This window comes from Spinacia oleracea, chromosome 2, assembly GCF_020520425.1.
Source record: "Spinacia oleracea cultivar Varoflay chromosome 2, BTI_SOV_V1, whole genome shotgun sequence".
Lineage (NCBI taxonomy): Eukaryota > Viridiplantae > Streptophyta > Magnoliopsida > Caryophyllales > Amaranthaceae > Spinacia > Spinacia oleracea.
Genome location: NC_079488.1, coordinates 107,978,344 through 107,996,489, shown reverse-complemented (window position 1 = coordinate 107,996,489; position 18,146 = coordinate 107,978,344). Strand labels below are relative to the sequence as shown.

The window sequence follows — 18,146 nt, the reverse complement described above, 5'->3', positions numbered from 1 at the left end:
GAGTATTGAAAATGCTTTTACTGTAGTAAGATGTTTCCCTCTCATGCATTTCACCACCACTTCGTACTACTTCTCGAGTCTAGTAGCGGTGGTGAAATGCGAGCCTTTCTTCTGCTCTTCTTCCCACCACCCCTTTTATTATCTCTCTTCCCATCATTTATTCAATTGGTTCACTTTACCAGCTTCCCTTCCATACCAGGAGTACTACACACTATACTGCACTACAGACTAGAGCAGGAACTATTGACTAGAGCCGATAAACGTGTCGTGTTCGTGTTAGATTTACTCTCACTAATCGTGTGTAGGCTCTAAGTTGTATTTGTTTGACTATTATAATTATGTGTAACTGTGTAATAGAGTGGTCATCGTCCTGGGAAAAAAAACTAAGAACGCTGTTGGAATTGAGATCTCATTGAAAGAGAAAGATAACATGTATCTGCAATTTCTCTGCTTAATTAATGTTTGTGGCATTGATAATTATACAACTAATTTTACCTAAACTTGATTTATGATAGATTAAACAATCAGAAAATGAGAATGTGTGAGGGTGTAATAACACAACATGATAGTAATTTTCAATTTCAACTTCTGTTGTCGGCTCGTCTCTAAATTTCCATGAATTTTCAATTTCCTTGAATTTTTTTTCTCAAACAAACTAGTAATTAAACACACAAACATTTTTTTCTTTAATATGAGACCCTACTCATGTACTACGGTTAAGTTACTGTTAAATAATTGAAGTTCAAATATTTTCAGTCAGTTAGTGTTAAGTAGCTGATAATTCGCCGAATAACAGAGAAATTTACCAGTTGTCAACAGAAATAACAGAACTTTAACTGTTATAACTGTCACCAATAACAAATACGAGTAATAACTAACTATTGGAAATCTAACAGTTTAAATTCAATTTTTTTTTGTCCAGTTCTGAATTGAGAAGTGACCAGTGAGATAGAGCAGAAAAATAGCAATGGCGGTATTACGGGGAAACTAAAAAGGCAAGTTGAGTTTTGGTTTTGATAGCCCACAATAATAAGAAAGGAATATCATTACCCAAAACCCCTTCATCTTCTTCTGCTGTCACTGTATATCCTCGCTCTTCCCCGTATTTAGCGTGAATTGTACCCAAAAAAACTCTCGATTCTCACGATTCTCTTTCTATCTCCTCCTTTTGGCGGGACCTTTTGAATTCATAACTTATTTTGTTCTACTACTATTTCCTATATTTTCCCCACTTTCTCACTTTTCTTCCCAACCCTAATTCCAAAACCCCCCTTTTTTTTTCTTCTGAAAATCAATAATTTTGATTTGTGTAAGTATGGGAGAAGGTGAGAATGGGGGTGTTGTTGAACCCAAATTAGAAGAGACTTCGGAGGGAAACGATGATAGAAGCGATAATAACAAAATTAGCAAGAATAATCAGAATCATGAAGAAGGTCAAGGAGTGGAGATTCCCGATGAAGATAGATGTGAAAGAAACGATGGAAAATCATGGCGGTGCAAGCGACCCAAGGTCGAGGGCGACAAAATGTGTGAGTCTCATAAAGCAAAGCGTTTGAAGCTGAATCCTACTGATCTTAAAAAAGAAGAAGCTGCCGAAGAAAGCGTCGGAAAAGTTCCTGAAGAAGAAAAAAAAAGCGTCGATAAAATTCCAGTTAAAGAAGAAGAACGCGTCGAGAAAATTCCAGAAAAGGTCAAAGCAGAAGTGATAGATGAAAAGACAGAGACTGGGATCCCTAAGAAAAGAGGTCGTAAGAGTGTTACGAAAGTTGCAGAACAAATTTCTGAGAAAATTCCGGAAATTCCTGAGGAAAACCAAGGACTTCCTGAGAAAAGTCCAGTAAAATTGGAACAAGAAGAAGGGGAGAGAGAAACTGAACTTTTGAAGAAAAAGGGAGGTACGAGCGTTAAGGAAAACGCAGAGGAAGTCCATAGGAAAAACCCTGAAATATCTGAAGAAAATGCAGAAAATCCGGAGGAGAACCTTGAACAATTGAAAGATGGCGATGAAAGGAAGAGTGAAGATGAGGTGTCCAGGAAAAGGGTTCGGATTGAAGAAGTTAAGGATGAAGAGAGAGATGCTGGAATTCTTATGAAACGGGACCGTGAAGGTTCCGAGGAAGGAACTGCTGAGAAAACCCCAGAAAAAGTGGATACTGAAGATGAAGTTTCAAAGAAAAGGGTTCGCGATGTAACGGAGAAAGGTAGTGATGGTAGTGGTGGGAGGGCACGGCGTGCTTGTGTGAAAAGGGTGAAAACTTATGAGGAAGCTAATGCAGTGCTAGAATATTTTCAGAAAGATGATGAGGAAGAGCGTGAGTTGAAGAAGCGAAGGGGTGGGAGGAGGCGGAAGAGTGCTAAACATGTGACGGAGAAGGGTGGCAAGGGAGAAGGTGAGGATGATGTTGAAGAGGTTGAAGCTAAGCCAAGCAAGGGAAAGAAGAAAGAGACTGCAAGTAGTAGCACACCAGGTGTTTGTGAAAATGACGCTGATAAGGAAGAAGATGGGGTTACTTCCGGAAGACCAAGGAGGTCTTGTACGGAAGTCCGTTATCCTAAGGGTAAAGATCATATTCAGCCGAAAAAGGGAAAGGCTGGTGTTTTTGACGAGAATGTAATATTATAATCTTCCTAAAGATTCAATCTTCAGTTGATTGATTTGGTTTCATATCATTTTCTCACTTGTTTTTTGATTCTTTGTATCAGGGTATCAAGATTGATTCGGATATGTGTCATCAGTGCCAGAGGAATGACAAGGGAAGAGTTGTGAGGTGCACTAATTGCGGGACCAAGCGATATTGCGTTCCCTGTATCGGAAACTGGTTCGTGCTTTCTGTTTCTGTTTGCCTTTTGCTATGTTTGTTTAATTGTATGCCTGTTTTTCTGATGTTTTTGTCGATGTATGAAAATTGTGCTTTTATAAAAGAAGCATGAATCTGTAAAGTAGGTAATGTCTATGAGCTATATTTTTCAAAGGTGTCGTTATGTTTGTTTACAAACTATATTTGTAGAAATTTCCATTAACGATGCAATCTATATTCAGGTATCATGTGTTAGAGTAGAGATCACATAATTACTCTTCCTAGTATCCTCTAGAATGTGACGTGACGTGGTGTCTCATTATGTCTCCATGGTTCACAATTGCTACCTTGTCATATTTATTCAGTGGCTTTGCCTTGTATATTTTCTCTTGGATAGTTTATTTGACCTTGCTCAAAGCATCTTCATTAGGATTATAGAAGTATCAGATAGGATCAGTTTCTTGCCATTTATATTTTGCAAAGCTTCTATTCATTATGTTATTGGACGCATTATTTTGCCTCAAGTGCGATGGACCAAAAAGTGCAGATTTTTAGTAAATGAAAAGGCTAAACATTTGGCCTCATACTTCTGTTTTACACTCGTCCTTGAGTTTGGTTAACATAGATTCCATGGTTTTATTGGTTTGGCGGATGCAATAGCTACTTCATTAACTAATTGTTGTAGTTAAGTTTCACAAGATCTTTTATTACTATCGCATATGTTAATCCGTGGTGCACACTTTAAGATGATACTATTAAAATTCTGGACAATTGAGTAACTCTGACAAATTTTCTTAGATAACAGGATATTAACATCCCTCTAATGACAATTAAATGGATCAGGTATCCAAGAATGACGGAGGAGCAGATTGCCCAAGCTTGTCCAGTCTGCCTTGGGAATTGCAATTGCAAGGCATGCTTGCGGATGGATATACCTATCAAAGTATGGTCTCCTACCTTCTCTTTCTGATCTTTAGTTTTCTTATGCAATCTAATAAGTGGAATCCCTGTATTGGTGACTTCTTATAGAATCCGTTGAAGCTAGGTCTCGATATTAGCGATGAAGAAAAAGTTGACCACTCCAAAATTTTACTGAAGACTGTTTTGCCCTTTCTGAAGCAGTTCAACGAGGAACAGATTATGGAAAAGGAATTTGAAGCGAAAATCCAGGGTATTTTATCTTTTCACCTGTGCATTTAAAAAGATATTGAAATGTTCTTTTATGCCATATTTACCTGATGTAACTGAAATACGGAATAGAATAAATTGATATCTCATTAAAAGCTATCAGATATTCTAATGCACCTATATAAATTAGTGTCGGGGTACTTTGGTGAAATCATGTATCTGATTTAAGGATTTAGATTTTTTATTTTGATTCCGGAATCTTTTGTAAATACTTTTGGAATCTTTTTACTTGGGTTAAACTATTGGTAGATCACAATTTTTGGAACCATTCTGTTTTAATTGTTGATTTTGTTCACTATATGGATGATACAAACTATGACATATTAGTTGTCTTTTGCATTTTTTTTAAATGTATTGTTTTTATACTTTCCACGTTTAAATTGATACAAAATTATTTCGTTTTAGATTTTTAGTTTGGCTAATGTTCAGATCTAAGAGTCTGCCAATTGGTATATTCATATGCATGCTTGTGTAGTTGTGTGCATGTGTTTGTGTTTGTAAGTGTTTATATAATGTAGGGAATGAGGAGTTGTGGACTCTGTAAACTGTACTATGTAGTGGTCTTTGGGATCAGGATTCTTTTTAAGAGAGAATGATGTTTGGCAGCTTGACGGGGTGGTAGAAAGACTTGTGGACTTTTGCAGACTCTACATATGCTTCCACTAATTGGATTAAATGGTCCTCAGATCTTAATTTCGCTTGATATATCATATTCCCTTATACTTCTTCCTCCGTTCTATAATTATCGCACCATTTTGTTCTTTACACTATTCATACTAGACCTTCAGCCATCTTTTGTGATTCATAACTAAGAAAACTTATAGTTATGTGGGATCTTGTTAGATTCGTATCGATATGTATTTTCTAAATATCAACTTTTTATAATTTTTTTAGTTATACATAATTCGAGATATTAAGAGGAAAAATATGTATTGGAAAACGTAAAGGCAACCATGGTGCAATATTTAAGGAACGGATATAAGTTTTAGGTAAATTTGTCAAAAATTACCTTATAACATCTTATTTTTGTCATAAACTACCTTATAACAAAAACAATGTCGTAATTAACTACGTATAAAAAAGTTGTTGTAAAATACTACCATTCGCCGAATTATGGACGTTGACTAAAACTCTGGTGTTGACTTTGTCATGCCCATATCACGTGCCATTGTACTATACTGTTTCCACCCTTTTATCATTCCTTTTTCCTTTAAATGCATGTTCTCTTCAATTTTTTCTTTATAATCCCCATTGTCCGTCCTTTTTCTTTCGTTCTTTTTCCTTCCTTTCTTCTGCTAGATCAATTAAACATTTTCAAGGATAAATTCTACTTAGTGAGGAGCACTATCAACCTATCAGCAAAGATGTGGAGAAATTTAAGGGCTTAACCTGCTCATGTTTGAAGATTTCCATTTCCCTGCTCAAGTTTGAAAGTGAATATTCATCTCTTTTTTTTCCTACTTTTTCCCTTCTCATTCAAAAAAAAAAAAAAAATCAAGGTGTTCTTTCCTTTTCACATTTGTGGTAAGTAAAACCCCTTAACAATTTTTTAATTTTTGCATAACTAATATGAATCAACTAATCAAACCTGTAATTACCAACAAAAGTTATTCACAATTTCACAATTGAATAACTAAATTAATTAACTAGAAAAGGAAATAGTTTATGGGTATTTAACTGAGCACCAAATGGTCCCCTCAACACCTCCACGCTTACGTTTTCGAACACCTTACCCCAATAAAAGCAAACAAATGATACTCCATAATTTTTTGTCAGAAAACTGACCTAATGAACAGTATTATTATTGTACTGAAAGTGAAAGAAATTAAAGAAATTTAGTTCTCCATTGATGAGCGTCTTCAATTAGTGGTGGGTGAGTAACCCTGGAAAGTTTAATAGGATAGCCATAGAGAAAATGAAATGAGGAGTAAAAGGGGCGACATAAGGGTTGGAAATGGGTAATGAAAGTTACGTGATATGCACATGACAAAACCAACGCTGAAGTTTTGGTCAACGTTGCATAATCCTGCGAATGGTAGTATTTTACAACAATTTTTTTTATAAGGTAGTTTTTGACAAAAACAAGATTTTATAAGGTAGTTTTTGACAAATTTACCTAAGTTTTATTCTCATGTTAATAGTTAGATGGTATTATTTCTATTTAGGGGTTCATGAAAAACTTATGGTGATATTATATATGTTCTCCTTTCCATTGTTTATATTGGGTTCACCCTTGAAATTGAACTCACTGAAGATAACCTGGTAGAATTGTAGTGTGGTCTATCTTATGTTTCTTCACTTGTAGGTATACAAGTGTCTGAAGTAAATCCTCAACTGTCAATTTGCGACAACGACGAGCGTGTATACTGGTATAGTAGTTTAAATACATCATTTTTTATTTGATTTTAGTGATATGTAGTTGGTCTTCAATATATAATGTTTTTTCATATATTGTGCAGCAACAACTGCAGGACGTCTATTGTTGATTTTCACAGAAGTTGCCCAAAGTGTACTTATGATTTGTGTCTCTCGTGTTGTCGCGAAATTCGTGCTGGGAAGCATAAAATTTGTGATGAAGTAATCACAGAATATGTTGACAGAGGTTACGAATATTTGCATGGTGAGATAGAGCAAAAAAGTAGTGGCAATGGCCCTGTCCGATCCAAAAGAATTGAAGGCAAAAACAGTCGTGGCCAATCTAAGGGAGCAACTAGGGATAGAGAGGTAGAGGTGCTATCGGAGGGGCAGAATAAGAAAATACCCGAATGGAAGGCTGATGAAAAGGGAAATATACCTTGCCCGCCAGAAAAATATGGGGGCTGTGGTGAGGCACATCTTGAATTGAAATCATTTTTGTCGGGGAAGGTTTCAGAGCTGCTGGAGGAAGCTGAGGAGATAGTTTCCAAATGGGAACATGAGCATTCACCTCAAGTGTTTAATCAATGCACGTGTTCTGATCTTGTGATGGATGTTGACGCTGGAAGTAATTTGCGGAAATGTGCTGCTAGAGAAGACTCAAAAGACAATTACTTGTATTGTCCAGATGCAAAGGAAATCAAACATAGTGATTTAAAACACTTCCAGCAGCACTGGACCCGCGGAGAACCAGTAATTGTTAGGAATATTCTTGAGACTACATCTGGCTTAAGTTGGGAGCCTCTGGTCATGTGGCGTGCTGTCCGTCAAATTAAGAACACTAAGCATTCCACACTGTTGGATGTGAAAGCCATTGATTGCTTGGATTGGTGTGAGGTACGTGCTGTGCTACTGGCAGCCAAGGGAAAATTTAATTTTTAATGACTGAAGGCCATCTTCTTTTATGTTGCCTGTTTAGAATTTATTCTGGATTGTTTTATGATGTCTTTTCATTTGTATATCCTTTTTCATCAGTTATTTCTATCAGGTGCTGGTGTTGTGGCTATATCTCAATCATCTGTGTTTTTCCCTTTCATTAAAGTCATTTGTAGAATTTTGACATGCTTCAGGCTGAAGTTAAGTTGTGCGTTTGACTCTTTACCTGTCATTTGATGTCATCACTCATTAATCTGCATCAGAAAAAGACTTGTATTTGGTTTTATGATTGTTTGCTGGCTAATGTTTGCTTTTTTAATTGAGTCTTTGCTAACCAAATCGGTTGTATTGTTGAGATTTTTTTAAAAAATACTAAAGCAGCTGCAATGGGATTGTTTGTCTTGTATGACTGTGAAAAGGTCCACGGTAATTGTACGTGCGTTTCGCTTTAGTTCACTATAGAGAGTGGTAACCCGTATCTACGCATGTGTTTTTTTTTCTTTTTTGTGTGGACATTTCTCTTCAAGCTTTTTAATGGTGTACATATTTTTTTTGTTTGTGAGTTGTACATGTTTATCACTTTTTCTTTAGTTCACTACCGGTATCTATGCTTGTCACTTTTTGTGTGTGGACATTTTCTCTAAGCTGTTTAATGTTTTACATAAATTTTATTGTTTGATGTGGGTTGTAATGTCATTTTTTGTCTATTTGCTTACCATTGTGATGTCGATGGGGTCTATACCAGTTTGTTTTTGTAACTGAAGCTTGTTTTGCATAACTTGTAGGTCGATATAAACGTTCACCAATTTTTCAATGAGTATTCAGAGGGTAAGTTTGACCGTAATGGGTGGCCTGTGATACTGAAATTAAAAGATTGGCCAGATACTAACGAATTTGAGAAGCAGTTGCCACGCCATGGTGCTGAATTTATCAGTGCATTGCCATTTAAGGAGTACACGCATCCCAGAGAAGGAGTACTGAACCTTGCTGCCAAGTGGCCTAAGGAGAAATTGAAGCCTGATCTGGGGCCAAAGACGTATATTGCATATGGGCTTCCTCAAGAATTAGGTCGTGGTGACTCTGTTACCAAGCTTCATTGTGATATGTCTGATGCGGTATGTTACTAAACTCATCTCCTCAGCACCTTGCTAACACGTTAACCTCCTATCTAGATGAAAACTTATTACCAATGTCCTGTGACCTGAATGGCTGACTGCCTATTTCTCTGCTCAAACTTTATCGGCTAGTTGTTATGTCATGATTTTTGTTGACGCTGTTATGTTTACGTGTTTGTAAACTGCTTCACTGTTGATAAAGCTATTGCGACATGCTTAGGAAATTGTGTGCTCGTTTTGACGCTACCTGCATCATGGTCACATAATGAAGACTTACTAAGTTTGGCAATAAAATTGATGGGCCATAGAAGGCTTCTGTTATCTTATATTATAAGTTTTAAATGCATTGGTCCTGTTTTGGAGATAATTATACTTACTGTAATGCCAGTATACAAAACGAAGATAACTCCGTTACATTAAATGATTATTGTTTAGTGTTTGCTAGAATGTTTTTGTTTGGGTCTTCTTTGTCTGTCTGTGTCAGTAGCTTCTGAAATGGTTTGACTTGCTTTTGATCTGCTGTTGTTTTGGGGCTTTAGCAGTTAGTTTTTTTTTTTTTTTTTAAGTAGAAAAATCAAATCAACGTCTTTGAAAGCTGGAATGAAAATGGCTATGTTAAAACATTACCTCTTTTCTTGTTTTCCCATGGGGGAGTTATAACTTGCATCTGTCTCAACTTGAAACTTTATAGGCTTTCAAAGGTCTTTTGGGAATGTGATAGCCATGTTCAGGCTGTTTAGATTGCTGTTTGTTAACTGTTAAGTACTATTGGAGCAAATAATTTGACCATGTTGTACAGTTATATGGTCTGTTATGTTGCAGTTTAGTACAGTAGTTCTTTTCAAGCATTTAAAATGTTTTACATCTAAGTTGTGTTGTGATTGAGATGGGTGATTCATAAGGAGGACTTGCCAATATCTATTATGAGATCTCTGTTAGAAAATGTTTTGCTCATTTCTGTTTTCTGGGTTTTATAGATCAATATTTTAGCACATACTGCTGAATTCTCAGTGCGCGATCTGAACCTTGAGGCCATTGCCAAAATGAAAAAGCAGCATTTTGCTCAGGACCAGGAGGAGTTATATGGCTTTGATTCATCCTCTGGTAGCATGATTGCATCTTGTGAGCAACCCCAAAATAAAGATAGTGGTCAAGTTGAGGGTATAGATTCTGAAGGAGAACAAACTCCTAATGGACCGCCTGTTATGAAGAACATTCTAACGAGTAGAAGTGACAACAAGGTGAAGAATAGACAAATCAGCACTTGTAAAAAACATGAAAAAGAGACTGTCTTGTCTAAGCTTTCTACTGTAAGGGAAAACTGTTCTACTGAACAGGTTTTAGGTGGGTCTTGTGAAGCGAAACCTGTACTGAACATACCAAATAACAATGCTGCCAGTGAGTGCATAGTAGGTTCTGAAGCAGAGATGCTTTGTGATGAAAAGGCTAATAATGTGTGTGAAAATATGGATTCAATTGCTGTAAATGTCCTGCCAGACCAAGTAGATCCTGATAAAGGTAGTGGCAGTGATAGGTCAGCTCCTATGGGCAAGGTCTTTGAAGGTTCAGATCAGGATGGTGGTGGTGCTCTTTGGGACATCTTCCGGAGAGAAGATGCTGCTAAACTACAAGAATATTTGAGAGCACATTGTCATGAATTCAGGCACATTCATTGCAACCCACTGAAGCAGGTAGCATTTTATTACATAAGCATCAACATGCATGGATGCCTTTTAGTTGATATCTTTAAAATGGGTACAAGATTTTGCATTTTAGGAATTGAAAAACATTTGATTTTGCGTTATTTTTCATAGTTCCTGAGTTGTCCTAATATGTTATGTTATTTGTGGCATTTTTTTGTATATCCTGTTTAAGCTTTCATCACTTTTCTGTCAACAAATAGGTCATTCATCCAATTCATGATCAGACATTCTACTTGACTGAGGAGCATAAAAGGAGGCTGAAGGAAGAACATGGTAAGCTTGATATTATTTGCTGTCACTCTCTTTATTGATGTGTTTCATTAAGTCTGGGATTTTCTACTGTTCATGTGTAGGTCTTTCAGTATCTGCTCTTCTTTTTCTTTCTATCTTACAGGTATTGAGGCATGGACATTCGTCCAAAATCTTGGAGAAGCAGTCTTAATTCCAGCTGGTTGTCCTCATCAAGTCAGAAACTTGAAGGTAGTTTAATATCTTTATCCCCGTAGCAGCCTGGTTCAGTCTAGTTTTTCTGTTTAAGGAGATCGTGTTCATATTATTGTGCAGTATGTCAAATTTTTTTGGACAAAAATAAACTAATGATATACAGAACATGTATCAAAATAATACAACATTGGAGAGTCAATGCTAGATTCTTGGTGAAGGGGTATGATATTGGGTCCTGGTGTGTCGATTACTCATTTGATACATTGAATTTCTGTGTTTAGTCATGCATAAAAGTTGCGCTGGATTTCGTATCTCCTGAGAACATTGATGAATGTGTCCGTCTGGCCGGGGAGTTTCGTATTCTGCCACAAAATCACAGGGCAAAGGAGGATAAATTGGAGGTTTGTTTTGTGACTTGAGGTTTCCCTGCTGACTGTTAGACTAGTACTGTATTATTCAAACTTTTAGGAAGGTCTAATTCTCTTTCTGATATAGGTGAAGAAAATGACTATTTATGCAGTGGAGAAGGTTATCAAAGACTTACGGTAAGGCATCTATACATGTCATTTTTGTTTTAGGATTATATTAATGATTATTGGTCAGCTAATTTCTTTTATTTTTATGGTAAAGTAAATCAAACTCCGGAAAGGAATCTATGACCAAGGGCAAGCTGGGAGGTCCAAACTCCAAAGCTAAGAAGAATCACAAGCGTGCATCAACTGGCTCCAGCAGGCATTCCCCCCCCCCCCCCCCCCCCCCCCCCCTGCTTTCTCTTTAGTAGGTGACTTGCTGTCCAGAAGTTAATGTTAATTTTGGCTGTGTGGTTCTTCAGGTCTGTAGATAAGACGAATGAGGAAGAAAACCCTTTGGAGCCCAACGCAAAGCTGGATGAAAAACTGGACGACGCCTAGAAAAAGTCAGATTCAGGTCTGCAGTTACGGTTTTTTTTTTTTTTTTGGTTCCGTTAGTAACCTGAATAGGCTTTTTATTTTGAAGTACAAAAATTGTTATACTAGGCAGTAAGTAAATGGGAAGGTTGTCCTGACTGTGAGTACTCTGACAGAAGATTCTGGTCATTTTGTGAAGCTGGTTGTACATGAGTACATGACTATGAAGAAATAATCAGTTTCTTCTTTTCACCATTCAGCTATTGTATCAGTAATCGAAATTTTTTGTGATGAATCCTGAATTCCTGATTGCTAGAAACTTTATAGATTGTGATGTTTTAAAAGATGGATGACCTGTTTGGTAGCCGGTAATGAATGGTGGGAATGGGAATAAAACTAAAGGGTCGTTTGGTTCGCACTGGGTAAATGGGGTAAACGGAATGGAATCAAGAATGGGATAGAAGGGGAATGGAAAGCAAAACCCTTTGACATACATTGTTGTTTGGTAACCATATTTCATCTTCCACCTAATTCCTTCTCTCACCATTGCTCAACAAATCCACAACGACCCTTTCGGGATGTTTTAAAAGATGGATGACCTGTTTGGTAGCCGGTAATGAATGGTGGGAATGAGAATAAAACTAAGAGGCCGTTTGGTTCGCACGGGGTAAATGGGATAAACGGAATGGAATCAAGAATGGGATAGACGGGAAATGGAAAGCAAAACCCTTTGACATACATTGTTGTTTGGTAACCATTTTCATCTTCCACCTAATTCCTTCTCTCACCATTGCTCAACAAATCCACAACGACCCTTTCGGTGAAACCACCTATTTCCGCCGCCCCCCACCCATCTCCTTCTGCCATCATTTGCCGCCCTTATCTCTCCATTCTCTTGTTTCTCACCATCTCCCATGGCAAATTTGATGTTTTAATGGTCTAATTCGACCATAAAAACTCCAGATCTGGAGTCTTGATAGTCGAATTTGACTCATTAAGTCATTACTAATGACTAAGAAATGTGAGTTTTTGCGACAAGGGTTGGTTTTGCGGCGGAGTTTTCTTTTCCCTTTTCTGGGGTGGGTAGCCTTTGTCATGTGAGTTAAGTCGGGTGGGTCGGCGGCAGTGGAGTGGCTCTGACGGGTGGGTCGCGGCAATGGAGTGGCTCCGGTGGGTGAGTCGCGGCAGTGGAGTGGCTCCGGTGGGTGGGTTGGCAGTTTTTCAGTGTGGGTAGTGTGGTCGGTTGGGTTGACGGCAGTTGGTTGGTGGTGTGGTGTATAAGTTAGTCAATGTTGGTCAAGGAAGATGGATTGAAGAGGAGTTGGGGGTATGGTTGATACCCTTGGGGGGGGGGGATCAAGGTAGAGGGAAGTTGGGGAATGAGAGGGGTAAAGAGAATGATTGAAATGGACAAACAAACAACAATAAAGGGAATAAGATGTGTTGATTTCCTTTCTCTTTCCTGAATACCCCCGGACCAAACGCCCCTTAAGTGTTAATTTGAGAAGAAAAGTAACTATCATAATGTCCATAATCCATCGTCCATAGAAATGAAACTTATCTCAAACATTGTGTTTTTCTTCATAAATTTTCATTTCCACGTCTGGTAATCGATTGTAATAGAGATTTATGAAGAAAAAGAGCTAATTTTAAGTGAACTGTCATTACCACAGAAATGAATATTGATTTTCCTTATAAATTTACATCCAAATTCATTCCTATTGACATCATTTATGGCTTGCTACCAAACGAGCTGCAAAAGTCCGTTAGCATGTCTGTTGTACAGCTATGCTATGCGGCTGTGCTTGTTCACCTGGTAAAATGCCTCGAATGTTTTTGGCACATGTCTGCTGATTTTATTCAATCGCTGGAGCAGGATTATTTCATCCTCTCTGAGTGTCTTTTTGAGGCTTGTGGCCTTGATGTTGACAAACATGCATTCACTTATGAACAGTCTGTTTTAAAAAAACAATGAAGCGTGTATTTGTACCGAGTTGAACAAGATTTATTTTATCACACTGAACTAGATCTGATTTTCCAAACAAAACGTGTCATAGACAAAGTTTAGCTGCACAATTTTATTTTATATCTACCTCATCTTTTGGTAAACATTTGGGTGTAAATATAAGTTCTAACAAATTGAGATCTTTTGACTATATGGACGTAGTTCATAAAACAACATATAGGATTTAGAGGGTGGCGAGCTAAAGCTAAATTGCTCAACATGACTGGTAGATGTATTCTCATAAATTAGTTCTAATCTCTTATCCAGTCTATACTATGCAAATTACTCTTCTCCCTCGGTATGATACTTCTTCTCTTGAGAAACATTGCAGAAAGTTTCTTTGGAATAAAGTAGACAGAACTAGATATATACTTAGAATTGTTTGGGATAACATCACAAAACCTATGTGCCTATTCGCATTAGAAGGCTTAGAGAGTGGAATGGGAGCTTCATGGACAAATTGGGAAGCTCTTAACAAAACCATCTTTGGGTTAGAATCCCAAATGAGAATATTTGAGGTATACAACCTTCTTTGATTGTTAGCCAAGCCTTTTCATTCTCTTATGTGGAGAGATATCCACAAAGGCGGACAATGTTTAAAAGTGGGTTAAGAGTTGGAATAGGAGATGGAGCATGCACTTCTTTATGGTATCACCACTGGTAGGTTCTAGACCCTTATATCAAGTTATGCAAACTGAGGTGCTGGAGCTCACTGGTTTGTTAATGAAAACGATATATATACCCCAAGGGTATGATACCCTTGGCTGTGATTGGTCTAAAATTTTAAATTTCATGTGGGATTGCTATTTAGATGTAAATTTTAATCCCATGTAGGGTTGTTTATGTGATAACAACCAATGAGAGCCCCGGGTATGTTACTATTTGATACCTTGAGGGGTATATGTAGCAACTTCCGTTTGTTAAGCATATTATTATAAATGGTAGATGGTACATGGATGATGTTGTTCACCATATCCCTCCTGACTTTGTAATGACTATTCCCTTATCTCAATCCTCCTCTGTTGAGGATTTCATCCAATGGACCCCAATTAAGGATGGGTCTTTCTTAGATAAATCAGCATACCACATTCTAACCAAAGGCCATAACATGGCTCTTTTCTCACTTTTTTCCTGGAAACAACTTTGGAAGGTCAGAGTGCCATTTAAATACAAGTTACCGGTGTGGAACTATGTTCATTCCATTCTGGTGAAAATTATTAGACACACCCGGTACCTGCACCCAAGGGTATTTTTATGGCAATTGGTGCTCCATATCACATTTTCTCCTCAAATATAAGTAGAAAATGTGAGAGGGTGCATCGTGCACCCAGGTGCATATAATATGCTCTACCATTCATACAGTTGCTCAAAAGGTGTCCCTTTTTATTCCTTTGTTCTCACCTCTTTGCTCTAGATGTGGTTTACATCAGGAGTCTCACTACTTAGGAACTGCTCTTCTTCTGTCTTATGGAATTTCATTTTCCAAAGATCGAAGGTGTCAAATTCTTTTGACTATACTGCTTTCACTTCTCTGGGTTGGGATAATTGGATTGCTTAGGCTCCCAAGCTCTTGGAGAGTTATTTTATGGTAGCAATCTGGCACATCTGGAAGTGTAGAAACTTGGTTGGTATTTTACTTGAAAATGGTTCCAACTTCCAAGTTTCTCTCTTTACACCTCTTTCTTTACTGACTTGCAATTCCGTGTTTCCACTAACCAGGGTCAAGAAAAAGGTAAGATTACTCAAGAGTGGAGGAAGAATTTTAATTGGAGCCTTTCCTAGAAAGATTTCATGAAGTTGGACAATAATGGGGCATGGAAAGGCATTGACATTGTTGGTGGAGGTGGTGTGATTAGGAGGGATACAAGTACATGGTTCATTGGGTTCTCTTCCAAGTACAATGCTCATACCCCGGGAGCGGCGAGGCGGCTATCTGAAATGTGTTGCAAACACATATCAGTCAACAAAACAACAAAATAGAGAAAAAATGAAGTACCATTGCTGTTTAAAAAAGTACCCTCATACCCCCTTGTTGAGTTGTTGGCTTTAAGAGAGGGTATGATGGTTGCAAAGGCTAATGGTATTGACAAGATTGAGGTGGAAACACATGCACAATCACTTACCTTTATGTTTGACACATATGGCTTTAACCCACACCATCGTCATGAGTTGGTTGCTTTAATTGTTGTTGTTGTTAATCTTCTTAATGTGCCTTGGGAGAAGTTTTGAAGCACATTCTAAGAGACAAAAACATTGTGGCTCATCTCTTGGTTGTGTATGCTACAGAAATGGTTGTTAAGCATCATGATCATCTGATTACCCCGCCTGTGGCTAGACATGCATATGAAAACTTCGAACAATGGTTAATCAAAGTCCTGGTACTCTTTGATCTGCAATGTTTGTTTTGTTGTGGGTTCAGTCCACTTTTGTGCATAAGTAATGTTAATACTTGTGTTGTGTAGTGGAAACCCAATGCTCTACTTATTGTTGTGCCCGAAGGATGGGTTAAGTTGAAGCTTCTTTGAGAAGCTTAGACTTCCTTTGGTTGACTAAAGAGGCAGCAAAGGAGTGTGCAAGAAAATTAGATCTAAACAAACACACAAAAGGAAGGAGGAGGAGGAGAGAGAGAGAGAGAAAAGCTGGTCGGAGTTTTCAGGACATTCTTCACGAAACTGTACTTTGTCGGAGTTTCAACCGTCGGATTGTACTGATTTTTGGTCAGTTTGTTGGGGACACGCAGGGCCTCGTTTTGACCGGTTAGATCGTTGTTTTGAACTCTGGTTTGTCTGTGATCGTAGCTTAACAGAACCTACGAAATTGGGTGATATTCTTCATTATCTCTCAATCGGGGATCTCTTATGTATGAAAGTGTTGGTGGATTGTGAACATTTGTTTGAATGATTTGGGTTCTTTTGCCCTCAATTTTGTCATAATAATTATGTATGGAATCGGCAGTGGGTTGTGAACTTTTGTCGGAATGATTTGGGTTCTTTTGCCCTCAATTTTATTATAATAAGATAATGTGACAACTGACAAGGGTAAACTCTTCACAAATCCGTGGTTTTTACTCTTCACATCGAAGAGCTTTTCACGTATAATTAATGTGTTTTGATTGCATTTTATATTTCTCCATTTGTTTATTAGTTGTTGTCCATTATTGGTTCATTGCTAGGTCGTTTGCTTGGTGAGTTATTTGTGGTATACTGGAGTTATATTGTTTGGTTAATTGAGTTGGATGTGATCCTTGTGGATAGTTGATATATACTATTCAGGTACTATCATGTTTATGTGTTGAGCCGTTGACTACTAAGCAGTGTGTTTTGGGTCCAAAAACTATTAGTGGCTACTTTCTAACTTAGGTGATGTTACTAAGAGGAATGTGTTGTTGTATTATATTGCTCCTTAGGTAGTTAGAAAGCTTCAATGACCCAATGTGTTGGGGGCTAAACAATGACATGTATTGGTTTTCATGGAACAAACCTCCTTAAGAAGGTTTGATTTAGGGTTTGATGCCCTTACTTTTGTAAAACAGTATAATATCTAATTAATGAAGTAATCCTCTATTGGTGTTAAAAAAGTAGTTCTGACACAGGGAATCCCTCTTAGGAACTGTAACACGTCAGTAGTTTCGACGAGTGAATTTGAAGTGTCGTTGTGAGTATAAAAAATAGACATATTAAAAGTATCATTTCACCACTCGATAATACTTTGTATGATTAAACTACTTAATGATAATGGATTTCAAGATTGTTCATGGGGATTACATGTTAGTATCATTGGTCAATTGTAGGCATAAGAAATTTCATTAGATACTTCAAGAGATGATCTATAACCCTGATTGGTGACAAAACAAATTTAAAACGGGTGATGGGTGAAGAGGGTGATGGATGTGGTCGGTTTTTTGTGGGTCCATCGCCCATTTATTTCTTTAATATTATTTTTATTTCAATGTTAAACATAATAATTGTTCTTTTTTAGGGGGTAAAGTAGAACTTTATGAATACCAAAAGGGGTTTAGGAACAAACTAATTACGTAGTACAAACTACAAGCCTAAAGTCATTAGGCTAGCTAGGCAAGAAGCTGGATATGTTTAATGATATCATGAGGATCATGCTTCACCAGCTTAAACTTTCCAAATCATGTAAACTGCAATGTTGAATACTCCGTAACAAACATGGTGCATTCCAAAGTTCCTGTTGAAATCACACACAAACAGTAAATGATCAATAATCTCATTCTTTTTGTTACATAAACTGAAGATTGGATTACATGAGATACCTATCTTCTGTAGGTTATCACATTCATGGTTATTAAAATCGCGATTCAAATGATAGAATCTTACGATTTTACGATTTAAATATGTCTTACGATTCCATTTACGATTCTAAACGATTCTATACTTTTTTCTTGACTAGCGAAAACCTCGTAAATTTGAATCATGTAGAGAAAGTAAATTATAGAAAAATATTGTTAATTATTGCTTATATAACTATTAAACAACTATATATTTCAATTATTAAGTTTTTTCCTATAATATAAGCACTTTAAATGAAATTTGAGAATAAAATCTTGATTATATTTGTTTGGAGAATCTTACGATTCTACGATTCGATTTTGCGATTCGATTCTAATAGTCCCTTCCGATTTAAGGTAGAATCACGATTTTGATAACCTTGATCACATTGTTACTAATCTCTCCATAATTGCTAACCAG

General features: G+C 37.2%; 1 protein-coding gene across 2 annotated transcripts; it reads left to right on the top strand.

Annotated features, from left to right (window-relative positions):
- The first annotated feature begins 949 nt into the window (after positions 1-949).
- Positions 950-16,460, top strand: LOC110782183 (lysine-specific demethylase JMJ29). 2 transcript variants are annotated; one of them, XM_056837728.1, is made up of 15 exons: positions 950-2,611; positions 2,704-2,819; positions 3,642-3,741; positions 3,828-3,969; positions 6,292-6,355; positions 6,446-7,238; positions 8,063-8,392; positions 9,370-10,083; positions 10,296-10,368; positions 10,490-10,575; positions 10,821-10,940; positions 11,035-11,084; positions 11,170-11,271; positions 11,372-11,466; positions 15,894-16,460. In XM_056837728.1, exons 1-14 carry the CDS (start codon positions 1,316-1,318, stop codon positions 11,448-11,450), a joined length of 4,065 nt encoding a protein of 1,354 aa, XP_056693706.1. In that variant the 5' UTR covers positions 950-1,315; the 3' UTR covers positions 11,451-11,466; positions 15,894-16,460. The 2 variants fall into 2 exon arrangements, with proteins under 2 accessions (XP_056693706.1, XP_021842001.2); XM_021986309.2 differs by lacking the exon at positions 15,894-16,460 and having other exon boundaries at positions 11,372-11,721.
- The last annotated feature ends 1,686 nt before the right edge of the window (positions 16,461-18,146 follow it).